The sequence below is a fragment of the Neomonachus schauinslandi genome, chromosome 12, assembly GCF_002201575.2.
Source record: "Neomonachus schauinslandi chromosome 12, ASM220157v2, whole genome shotgun sequence".
Classification (NCBI taxonomy): domain Eukaryota; kingdom Metazoa; phylum Chordata; class Mammalia; order Carnivora; family Phocidae; genus Neomonachus; species Neomonachus schauinslandi.
In genome coordinates, this window is record NC_058414.1 from 93465038 (window position 1) to 93477471 (window position 12434).

General features: G+C 40.1%; 1 protein-coding gene across 1 annotated transcript in view; it reads left to right on the top strand.

Moving 5' to 3' along the window:
* Window positions 1-269: 269 nt before the first annotated feature.
* The window catches only part of MGAM (maltase-glucoamylase), a 66652-nt gene continuing 54487 nt past the window's right edge, over window positions 270-12434 (top strand). The window contains exons 1-6 of the mRNA XM_021692831.1: window positions 270-396; window positions 2211-2332; window positions 8205-8325; window positions 9567-9676; window positions 10230-10381; window positions 10957-11128. Of these exons, the coding sequence (XP_021548506.1) occupies window positions 270-396; window positions 2211-2332; window positions 8205-8325; window positions 9567-9676; window positions 10230-10381; window positions 10957-11128 (804 nt within the window). The remainder of the gene's footprint in view (window positions 397-2210; window positions 2333-8204; window positions 8326-9566; window positions 9677-10229; window positions 10382-10956; window positions 11129-12434) is intronic.

Here is a 12434-nt window from a genome sequence, read left to right on the forward strand (position 1 = left end):
AGGTGCACCGATACTTCGATACTTTCAGATGAAAAGGTATTTGAGATTTGCTTCAAAATAATCCAAGGTTAGGGAGAGAAGTAAGTAGAATAAAGAAAAAATTAGATTGGTCATGAGTTGATAATTTTTTAATCCAGCTGATGGGTATGTACATGAAGGATTGTTAGTTATTCATTTTACTTGTGTGACATTTGAGCTTGTCCATTCGAAAATTACTAGCTATAAATTAAATAAAACTCAAATCTAAAATTGTTTTCCTTTATTTGCAGATGGCAAGAAAGAAGTTGAAAGATTTCACGACTTTGGAGCTTATGCTCAGTGTTCTTCTGCTTATGGTGTTTATCATCACTATTCCTCTGTTTGTGCTTTCAGCTAAAGATTCTTTGGAATCACAAGGTAACAAGGAACTCTGATGTTCACCCTCCATGTGTTGCTCTTCCCAGAGCAGAAACCTCATGAGTGGCAGGGACATGATGTTCTCTTGTCCATTGTTGTGAGTGCATGTGTGTATGGGGGAGGGGAGAATTACATGTGTGTCTGTGAACCCCTGACTGGAACTGTGACAGCTCACTGAGTAGTCACTGTAGGCCTAAGCTAATACTTTTATTTCCCAGTTAGCACAGTGCAGGATTCCACAACTGACCCTTGAAATAAATTTGCTGAATTGCATTGAATAATTCTCATTTCATTAACAATATTATTAACCTTTATTAACCAATTACCCCTTATATGCAAGGCAATCGAATAAGTATATAATCAAAGTATTTTAGGCCAAAGTTCTGATTCTTTAAAAAGTAACAACTAGGGGCACCTGGGTAGTTCAGACGGTTGGGCGTTTGCCTTCGGCTCACGTCATGGTCCCAGGGTCCTGAGATTGAGCCCCACATCGGGCTTCCTGCTGAGCATGGAGCCTGCTTCTCCCTCTCCCTCTGCCTGCTGCTCCCCCTGCTTGTGCTCTCTCTCTCTCTGTCAAATAAAAAATAAAAAATCTTAAAAAAAAAAAGTAACAACTACCAGAGTTATTTAATTAAACCTTTATTGAACTTATTCTGAAAGAGGGGCTGGATTGTGTTGAGTTATCCCTGATTTCTTACCTGGTTCATCTAGGAACAATTTCTATGAACCAAGCAATGAAGGGTCAGTCTGTGGCTAGAAGAAGACTTCTCTGCTCCCATTCCCTCTGTCCCAGCCCTGACAATTTTTACTTTTTGCGGGGAGTTAGATCAAGTAATCTCAAAGATTGTTTAACTCTTAAAATTCCATGACTTTGAAGATGGAACTAACACCCTTATGCAGAAAGTGGCACAAATATGGAGCTCTCTCAATCCACCACTTTTGAATTGGAACAGAAATGAAACGAATTAAAAGCCTCATTGTTCTGTCTTAATGTCCTTATTAACTTATTGCAGAGTGACTTAAAGAAATTTCACTTCCTTATTTTAGAATGCAATAAATGTGTCTTTCGTTTGACTGATTTTAAAATCTGAATCAAGGCCTTTGGGCAGATCCTAACTGCCAATTTTTAGATTGGTGGCCTTCCTTTACATTTTTGTCATATGAGACTTTATATTTACATAAGAATGTCATCACTCAGAAGTTTTCCTTGTTGAGGGAAAGCCTGTTGATGGAACAACTGCAACTGAGAAAACATATACCACCCATGTTCTGTGCACAAACATATTGTGAACCAGCTGCTGGGGGTGGAAGTAAAGGACCAGAGTAGTCTGCAAACTTTTCTGTAAAGGACCAGGTACTTGATACTTCAGATTTGGCAGGCCATATGGTCTCTGTCATAACTAATTAATTTTGCCATTGTAGCACAAAAACAGCTATGGATAATACATTAAAAAGTGGGTGTGGCCGTGTTCCAGCAATACTTGATTTAAAAATCAGGCTGTGACCCGAGGTGGTCCACGAGCTATAGTTTGCTGACCTCTGGACTAGAGAAGGTAGATTTGGTTCTTGCCTTGGTGGTGACCTTTTGATCTAATGGTGGAGCCAAACTCCTTGCTGGTGGTGGAAGGAGATGATTCAGTATACACAGAGGTAAGTACAGTCAGCAAGAACTAATGAGGCTTTCTAAAGTGAATCCCAGTCAGTAGTTGACTTCATATACTTGGAGGTGTTGAGAACTATGACAATCATGTTAAATGCTTGTGATATGAGATCTGTCTGATGGTCATTTTATGTTTGTTTTGGGATTATCCCAGATCCTGGGGCAACAGTTACCCCCGATCCTGGGACAGCAAGTACCACCCCTGATCCTGCTACGTGCCCAGTAGTAAGTGAAGTGGAACGGATAAACTGCATCCCTGACCAGCCACCAACAAAGGTTTGAATTACGGATCCTGTTTCCATTTAAGAGTTTATGCTGTTGGATAGTTTTTGTTGTTGTTGTCAATTTCTGTTGTTTTGTTTGTTTTCTGTTTATAACTCCTGGAGAACTGTTTGCATTGCAGCTCTTTGTGGCTCAGGCAAATGAATCCTGGATCCATGTTTGTGTGTCAATGCAGCTTTGGGAGAGGAAGAGTGAGAAAATTCCTTTGGGTTGACAGATTAAATTAAATATGAATTTCAGATAAATCATGAATACGTTTTTAGCATAAGAATGTCCCATGCAAGATTTGGGACTTACTTCTACTAAAAATGGATTTGTCTTTTATCTGGCAACACTACTTGGTTACTAGTTCTCTCTGACTCTGTTACTGCCTCTGTTTCTTGCCTTTTCTCTGTCTCCCTTTCTCCTTTCATGATTTCCAAAGGCTATCTAGGATCTACAATGAAAAGTAATACACATGCATAAAACATTATTTAAAATAGGACAAAGTTTTAAGAGCCATGTGTTGGAAGGAAGAAGATAAAAATACCAGATTAAAGATAGTGCAGACATCTGGGTATTTACAGCAGTATTTCTTGATCATCAACTGAAGTCCAGCTGAGTAGTGAATTCAAAATAGAAGAGGTCTGTAAACAAAGTGATGGGTGAGGAAATTGTGGGGCACACACATGACGTATCAAATGGTCCCATATGGCCAAGATACAGGGTGGGTGTCAGAGAGAAGATAATGCCTGAGGAGGTAAGGTAAATTAGAGCTTGATGAGAGAGGACCATTAATGTGCTGCTTTGTTGATAGAAAAGGGAAGTTGTGGTCTAGATATCCTGCACCCAAGCAGGATGTTTGGCAGGATGTAGATTTGCAGAAAGTTGATCCACACCCATTCCCTTGCCCCTGTCAAAGTGTGTTAGGAACCCCATTGCTCGGAAGCCCAGCTAGAAGACTAATGCATCCTCAGTCTGTTCATTCTCCTACAACACCCCATCTTGGTACTGACTATTGAAGTTCAGATGTCATTATTGCGTCAATAATGTTTCTTTGGGGTTTTATTGTAAGACCTTTTATAATTTTTGTGGTATCAAGATTATAGTTCAGTAAATGAACTTTGCTTTTTTTAAATATGTTGTACCAACCGAATTAATTTATGACCCTTGGCATTCATCCATTAGCCTGCTCCTCTTTAGCTCAGCCAGAGAGAAATGCACTGGGAGTACTTTCAAGGGCCTGTTTTTTCATAGAAGGTATATCTTAGGCATTTTGGTGCATGTTTTAAATATCCTGTGTGCTATATGCTGTTCCAGACTGTTGTTGAGAGGCTGAGTCTATGGATAATGATGTATTTATATAATGTACATGTTAAAGAGACAAAGATGGCTGTGTGGAGTAGAGAAGTGGGAAGAAATTATGAATATGATACCAGGCTAGTGGAATGTTCCAGTGTTGAGGCCATTGCTGTACCATTTTATCACTCCTATCTCTTCCTCTCCTCCAAGGTTACTTATAAAGAACTAACAGTATAAATTTCCCTTCAGATAATTCTTTGAGTAGATCCCATTGTTTTTTTTTTTTTATTCTTATGGTAATCCCCATACATTACATCATTAGTTTTAGATGAAGTGTTCCATGATTCATTGTTTGTGCATAACACCCAGTGCTCCATGCAGAATGTGCCCTCCTCAATACCCACCACCAGGCTAACCCATCCTCCCACCCCCCTCCCCTCTAGAACCCTCAGTTTGTTTTTCAGAGTCCATCGTCTCTCATGGTTCGTCTACCCCTCCGATTTCCCCCGCTTCATTCTTCCCCTCCCGCTACCTTCTTCTTCTTCTTCTTTTTTTCTTAACATATATTGCATTATTTGTTTCAGAGGTACAGATCTGAGATTCAACAGTCTTGCACAATTCACAGCGCTTACCAGAGCACATATCCTCCCCAGCGTCTATTCGGGAGGATGGGAGGGGCCTCCCCCGTCTATACGGTGGGGGAGGGGCCTCCGTCGGCTGCTTCTGGCAAGTGATAGAGCCGCGGAGCACAAAATCGGATCCCATTGTTTTTAACTCCTAATAATGGGAGGGAATCCTATGAATCTGGAAAGCCACATGGAATACTCTTGAGAGACATCTTGGGAGAGAATGAGCTCCAAGAGTCTCTTCCATGAGTCTCGGGAAAAAAAAAGGATGACTCAGTTATCAAAATCTCTAGCCTGATCTTTAGTTTTAGGCTTGCAGCTGGTTGCAGGGCATCTCACTTGGGTGTCCCATGATCACCTCGCCTCAACTTGTCACTCCTCATCAAATCTGCTTTTCCTCCTCAACCATCAGATTCTGTTCGTACTTCTGTTATGCTTCTCATCTCAGTGGCAGAAACAGCAGAACTCTTGCCTGCCTCTTTCCTTCAAGCCCTTTGGCCAATATTTCATGTATTTTAAACATTTTCCTTAACAATGTTTCCCAGAATAAGCACTTCATTTCCCTTCTCACCATGGTCATGCTGGCCCTTCACCACCTCACAGGTGGCTTATTCCCACAGATTCCCAGTGCCTCTTCTGAATTCCATCTCTCTCTGCCTGTTCCATTACACACAGGATTGAAACTGCCCTCTTGAACATCTTACTTTCATTGTATCGCTACCCAGCTTGAGTACTTATAGCCTTCATCACTGTTTATTGGGTCAAGTTCAAATACTCAGTCTGTCATCTTAGACCCTATTTAACCTTTGTGCCTCTCAAGCTGCACATAGGCCAGTCTCCCATACAGATTTTAGAGACAACTCTCTATACTTATCCAAAACCTATCCATTCTGAAAGAGCGTATCAGTTTCTACTTCCTTGTGAGGCCTTCTACCCACAATCCCAGAACCTTTTACCCACAACCCCAGAGTTGAAAGATCCCATTGATGGCTGGGAGCAGAAAGATTTAGTCAATTCCAGATACCCAGCTCAGGAAAGAGCTGGTAGACAGTAATTTTAAACTCATTGATTGTCAGGATTGGAATATATTGTATGTTGGCTGACTGAACATAATAGTAATAAAAGAATGTATTATATAAACAAGGGAGAGCAGGTTTACATGCTTAAAATAAACCTGCATGTCCTAACTAACTTGTAGAATAGGTAAGCTGAGAACAGTTTACAGTCAGTCCTTTCTGTGGTTAACAATAGTACTAATGATGATCTTTATGATGATATTTGAGAAGTTACCATATTTCTTATTCAGAAAATTTTGTCATATTTTATAGCAGACATACTCGGTAATTATTATTTACTTATTGGCTTGTGATATATTTTTGCAAATTCCGTTTTCTTATCAATAAGTGTTTAATGGGTCAAGTTTTATGAATATCAGCAAGCAGATTGCATTTTGCAAAGATCATTATGAGTCCCCACCTTCAAAATTACTTTGTGTTTACACAGCATTAGTTAAGAGCCGTGATACAGTGCTAGGAGGAGCGGTGAGCTATCAGGTCCTGCGTACACACTTAAGTTTATGCTCTGTGCCTTGAACTGGTAGTGTAGCCCTTGGGCAGCAGAGTGTTAGGGGAGCCCCAGTACCAGGTTCTAGTTCTGGCTCTGCTCCTGAAAAACTCTGTGATTTGATCGCTAAGTCTTGTTTCCTTGCGGACTATCAAATCTTTGTCAGTGAAATGAGGCAGTGTGCTCAGGTCAATCCGTCCATTAAATCAATGCCTTCTGAGCATGAGCCAGGAGCTCTACTAAACTCTGTGCTTCCCACGATTTTAGAATAGTGACCTCTAAAGTATTGGCAGATGACATGTGATAATTGACATGATAAATTTTTTTCTAAGGTCTCATTTTGTGTTTCCCATATGTTCTGTTTTGTTATATGCTGCTCCCTACCTGCCCCCCACCCCATCCCCATATCCGTGTCTTCTTTCCTTAGTTTTTTTGTATTGAGGATTTTTTCCCCTGAGTTTTTAATACTGTATTGGAACTCATGCTATGTTATTTCAGCAATTCCTCTTAAATTTAAATTCTTACCTGAACTTAAAGGGACATTTGTGTCTTGGGTCTAATTCTTCTCTTTATGCACCTTCAGTCCTGTTCACATCATCATTTTGTACAGCTTTTCTCTACAGCGATTTTTCTTTTTATTCTCCTGTTTATGTGCACCACACTTCTCTTTCCACTCCTCGTGACTGCTTAGGGCCACTGCAGGAACTGGTATTTTCAAGTTGGCCAACAGAGACTATTCACTTTTCTGGCTGCTTTGGCCACTCTTTGATCTTTGCCCCTTCCAGTTCAATGAAGAAATTATTAAGCTCTGAGCAGTATGCAGAAACCATCTGTTTAACACCTTTTTTAGCACCTTTCTCTTTGCCTGATGTACTGAGGTTTCATCTGAGTGGGTTTTGAAAGGAAAAAACCCCCAAAACCTGTTGATTGAAGTGGATTTCCCAGTGCAACCCGATCCCACAGCCATGTTGTCCACAGATGGACACAGTTTTCCATCCTTAAATTAGTATTCACATAAAAATAAGCATGTGTTTAGATCCAATTGTTCATATACCTAAGCCATTTTTTTTTTTGTCTTATCATTTGCAAAGCAAGGCCATGTCCTCCTGAAAATGTGCTTAACTGAAACTCAACCCAGAGTATAGAAAAAAGACAGTGGATAGCAAGAGAACTAAGTTTTGGTGCTTGCCTTCCCAATAGCTAACTGAGTAACATTTGGCCCGTCATTTCACCTCTGTGAACTTCTGCCTGTCTGAGGTTCTTCATCTCTAAAATATGTAGTAGGATGTAGTAGTTATTTATTGCTTTGTGACAGATTATCCCAAAACTTCATGGCTTAACACAACAAATATAATTTTCTCACATATTTTTATGGTCACAAATCTGGCTTTGATATAGCTGTATATTTTGGCTCAAAGTATTTTAGAAAACTGCAATCAAGGCATCTGCTGGGACTGTGCATGATCCCTTTTAGGCTCATTCGTATGATTGTCAGCAGGATCAAGATCCTCCAGGATTGTTGGATGAGAGTCTCAGTTCCTGGAAGGCCACTGGCCAGAGACCTCCCTTAGTCCCTTGCCATGGGCTCTAGTAGAGCAAGGGAAAGAGAGCAAGCCAGACAGGAGACATAATCTTTCTGTACTCTAATCTTAGAAGCAACATACCATTACTTTTGCTTTATTCTGTTCGTTACAAGTCACTAGGTCTAGTCCACACTCAAGAGGAAGAGGTTTCTTTGTACTTTTTTGTAGTTACCCTGGTGCCCCTCCCAAATAAATTAGTTGATGTGAGAAAGGGATTGTGTTCATTTTAATCTCCACTCGATTCTGTCATTAATTGTGGTATAAAGTGGGCACCTTTCTTAACTAAAAATTAGAATTTCTTTGGGTTTCAAGGAACAATTACTTTCTGCTTTGGGAGAAGTTGAGAGACTGCATATATATGTATGTATCTATCACATATACATCCCACATACACACATAATGGACATATTTGAAAGTCAAAACTGACCTGATTTCAAAGCTTCTGAATAAAGCAAAGTCCTTTTTTTTTTTAAATACCCAGACCAATATAAGTGAAGCTGCATTTGTAATTTTAAGTTACTGGTGATATAACTATATTGTAGTTTAGGATATTTAAATAAAGTTACCAGTTTTATTGTGATGGCAGATATGGGACTGCATTGCAGTCCCTATATTATTATAAAATAACAATAACAGGGTAGGACATAGGGCAGAAAAATTAGTTTTGAGTACAAGCTGTGCATTGACTGGGATAAAGCACAGTTTCTCTAAATATCATAAAATGGGGTTAATGATACCACAAGCTCAAAATATATTTATAAATAATAATGTTCTACAAATAAATGGAATTATTTGACTAATTTCTTATTTCAGGCCACATGTGATCAGCGTGGGTGCTGCTGGAGACCTCAGGGGACCATAAGTGTGCCCTGGTGCTACTATTCTAAAAGTCATGGTTATCAAATGGAGGGTGACCTTGTCAAAACAAATGCAGGTAAGCCAGACAATGAGGCGGGGGCTCCAGACCCTCTGTTTGCTGCAGAGGAAAGCCTTAGTGGCCTGCAGAGTATCACACACCACCACCTATGACAGAAGGTGGGCACTGTTCTTCAGCCAGGGCTAGGATCTATTTTGGCATCAAGGAAAAAAATCCAGTCTTTTTTTTTTTTTTTTTTTTAAAGATTTTATTTATTTATTTGACAGAGAGAGACACAGCGAGAGAGGGAACACAAGCAGGGGGAGTGGGAGAGGGAGAAGCAGGCTCCCGCTGAGCAGGGAGCCCGATGCGGGACTCGATCCCAGGACTGTGGGATCATGACCTGAGCTGAAGGCAGTCGCTTAACCAACTGAGCCACCCAGGCGCCCAAAAAATCCAGTCTTGGGAGTTAGGACACATGGTCTATTCCTGGCTCTACTTTATGTCCCTTGGTAACCTTGTACAAACATTGTGATGTCTTTGGTGTCCAAGTTTCTAACTTTTAAAGAGAGGGATTTGAACTTAGTAACCTCTGAGACTACTTACAACTCTAATACGATGTGATTTTGATGATATGGAAACAATTCCAATTTCATAAACATTTTTATGAAAGTTAGCTAGTCAATGTCAGTGTTCATGGACTAAATGTCTCCTCTTCTTTCTCCCACCCCAAGATGCAGAGGATAATAATGAACATTCTGGGAGATAATAGAGGGTGACTACTTTGGGGAAGCTCTTAGCATAAAGGAAGAGGCATGCTGCCCTCCAAGGGTCTTGGCCTGATGGTCTTTTCTAATACGGTCTCAATTCTCACCTGGCTTATCACAGAAAATGGGAGATGGCATCAGCATACATGATCACCTGTAATGTAAAATGAAAATAACTGAGGAGGAACAATATATATATGTGTGTGTGTGTGTGTGTGTGTGTATGTGTGTGTGTGTATATATATATATATCTCAATGTCTAAGAGTGTAAAGGGTATGTGGTTAATGCAGAATGGCTGATGGACTGATGGAATGAGAATTAAGCCTTTTGGGGGAGGTTTCAAGCTGATTTTGTAAGCGAGAAGCATGGGTAAGGTAGTGACAGTGCCTAGCTTTACAATCTGGCCCAAAGTAACAAATGATGGGTAGACATCTATCTCTTCCCTTCTTTTGAGAAATAAAGGCTTTTCACAGCCCCTTTGACATAAATATGGCTACTTCTTGCGAGTTTACACAGCCAGCTATATAAACGTTTTTCCCTATACATACTAGGATTCACAGCCCAGTTGAAAAGGTTGCCTTCTCCATCCTTATTTGGAAATGATGTCAACAATGTCCTTCTCACAGCAGAATACCAGACATCCAATCGTTTCCACTTTAAGGTTGTGGTTTGTTTATTCTTTAAAAATATTTTTGAAAAGTGCTTGTTCTCTACCTGATGGCTGCAGTTACTTCAAGATTGACAATGTTGCTAACAGAGGCGTTTTTCTCTACGGACATTATTCTTACTTAGTACCTATCTGTTGAAGGCGTCTGTAGCCTTCCTTCAGTGTGATAATTTCCTGAATATAGATTATAGAGTCAACTGGTGAAATTTGGCTTTTATTTATTTGTCCCTGATACCATGTGAAATGTAGTCAGGAGGGAAAAGAAAAAGAATGATCACAGCTTTGAAAATTCTAGAGCTAGTTCATCTCTGTAGACTTACAATGTCTATTTATACCAAAAAACTAACTTCTGTCCAAGTGTTAAACATTTGAATTTGGTAATATAATGGATATGTCTACCTTGGACATCATGCCATTTGGATCAGTGCCTGAGTTCAGTACCATGAGCCTAGTCATTGGGAAGCACTGCTGTTGGTAGGGAGGTTTCCATTTTGGAAATACTGAGGAGTTTTCATTTTGGCTTTCTTTCCCTTCATGTCCTGGGCAGCTAACTGACCAGAGCAAGGACAGGTACGAAGTACCTCATGAACATGTGCAACCCTTCAAAGGAGATGCTGCTTCTCCCTTGACCTATGAAGTTATGGTCTCCAAACAGCCATTTAGCATCAAAGTGATCAGAAGAAGTAATAATCGTGTTCTGTAAGTTTTGAAAACCTGTATGGGGATCTGAGTAGGAAGGGCATGGGGGAGGGAGGTCTGCAAGCCTAAGGAAGGGTGCATGCATTGCAACAATGCTCCTGAAGGTTTTGAGCCCACTGTTGGTGACCAGACTCTCCAAATGTATACTTTCTTCTGCCTTCCTCTTTCCTCCTCCTCCTCCTACTGCTTCTTTTGTTGTTGTTGTGGTTATTACTAAGCATTATTATGGGCCAGGCACTGGGCTGGGTCCTTTTTTCTTTCATTTTTATTACTGTGTGATCATTTTTTCTGCCTTATTTTTCCCTTTCCTCCATTCATCTAACCACATATCCACCAGTAACTATTTACGGAACATCTATTATAACGTAAGAATAGTATTTTGGCCATGTAGTAGAGTATCTAAGGGAAAAAGCCCTGATCTCTTGGTGTCCATGGGAAAACATCACCAGACGGCAAATGGGGCCAGTTAAAGCAAGGGATAGGAGTCATTAAAATGTAAGGGACACTTTTCTAAAAGGTTGTGTCCTCTCCACTCTACTTGCCCACTTGTCCTTGCGTTTTGCATTGGAGTCTAGGCTGGACTCAGGCATTGGACCCCTCCTGTTTGCCGATCAGTTCCTGCAGCTCTCCACCCGACTGCCCAGTGCTAACGTGTACGGTCTGGGAGAACAGGTGCACCCACAGTACCAGCATGATATGAAGTGGAAGACCTGGTCCCTGTTTGCCAGGGACACAACCCCCAGTGGGGTAAGTTTTTAGGATGGGCCCCTCTGCGCTGAAGGTAATCCTCATTCTTGAAGATAACTCCTAGCAGTACAGAATAATAGTTAAGAGTGAGATTCTAGGGTGAGGCTGTTTAGGTTTGAATTCCACACACCAGTTATGTGGTTCTGGGTGAGTTACCTCTATGAGTCTTCAGTTTCTCATCTATAAAACAAGGGGAATATACTTCCCTCATAGTGTTGTGATGGGAATTAAAGGGATTTATCCATATAGAGTCTCTAGAAGAGCCACATAGAAAGTGCTCAATAAATGCCAACTACTCTTCATTTCATTTTCCTTTTGAACTAACTAGTTGTGGAGAAAACATTACTAATATTGACTCTGCACAATAGGTGGGTTATTATCTCCATATATATTAGGTTGATCTTTATAAATCACCAACTTCTACCAGGTTTGTCAGCAAAATAGGCTAAAATAGCAACTAAAATACTGTCTTGCTCATTCCTGTACGAATAATGTTTGGGGCAGTGAAAGAATAAAAGAAATAGAGTGTTGTTACTATTTTGTTTGATTTTGTTTTTGTTTTAGTTTTTATATTGCTTTGACTGTGAAAATCTAAATCAGAGTTACTTCCTAGGCTCAGCAATATTACCTACAAATCTTGTTCCTGATTAAGCAGAACTAGTTTCTGGATAAGGGAGATCACTGGAATAATTTATTAAGTGATTCTTTTAATACTTGATCTCTATTTACCAAAAGAACCCTAAAAAATTAAGCGTAATTGACTCCATTTAACAGGTAAGAAACTGAGGCTCAGAAATAGCCCAATGTTTAAAAAAAAGTTTGAAGTAACAGAGATAGGATCTAACCCCTGGCCTGTGTAATGGAAAGCCCATGCTCTTTACTCTACCATATGCCTATCAGAAAGACAGAAAAGGTGTTGAGTCAGAGCAGTTCATCTGGGAATTATTTAATAAGGAGCCTGAGACCTTTGCTATCAAATGTGTAACACCATGTGAGAAACGTGGGCTCCTTCTTCCTTTGAATTAGAATCCGCATTTAACTAAGATTCATATCTCATTTCTGTGCACACCAAATTTTAGGAAATGCTGTTCTACAGCAGTGATTTCAAACATGACTACTCATTGGAATCACCTGGAGAAATTTAACAAAATATCAATGCCTGCTTCCACCCCCAGGGATTCTGTTTTAATTGGACTGGATACAGCCCCAGGTTGAGAACTACTGTTCCAAAATCTTAGATGATCAGCTCAAGTTGTATAAAGTCTAGACTTCAGAAAGCCTGGAAGACCAAGATATCTTGAGTAGA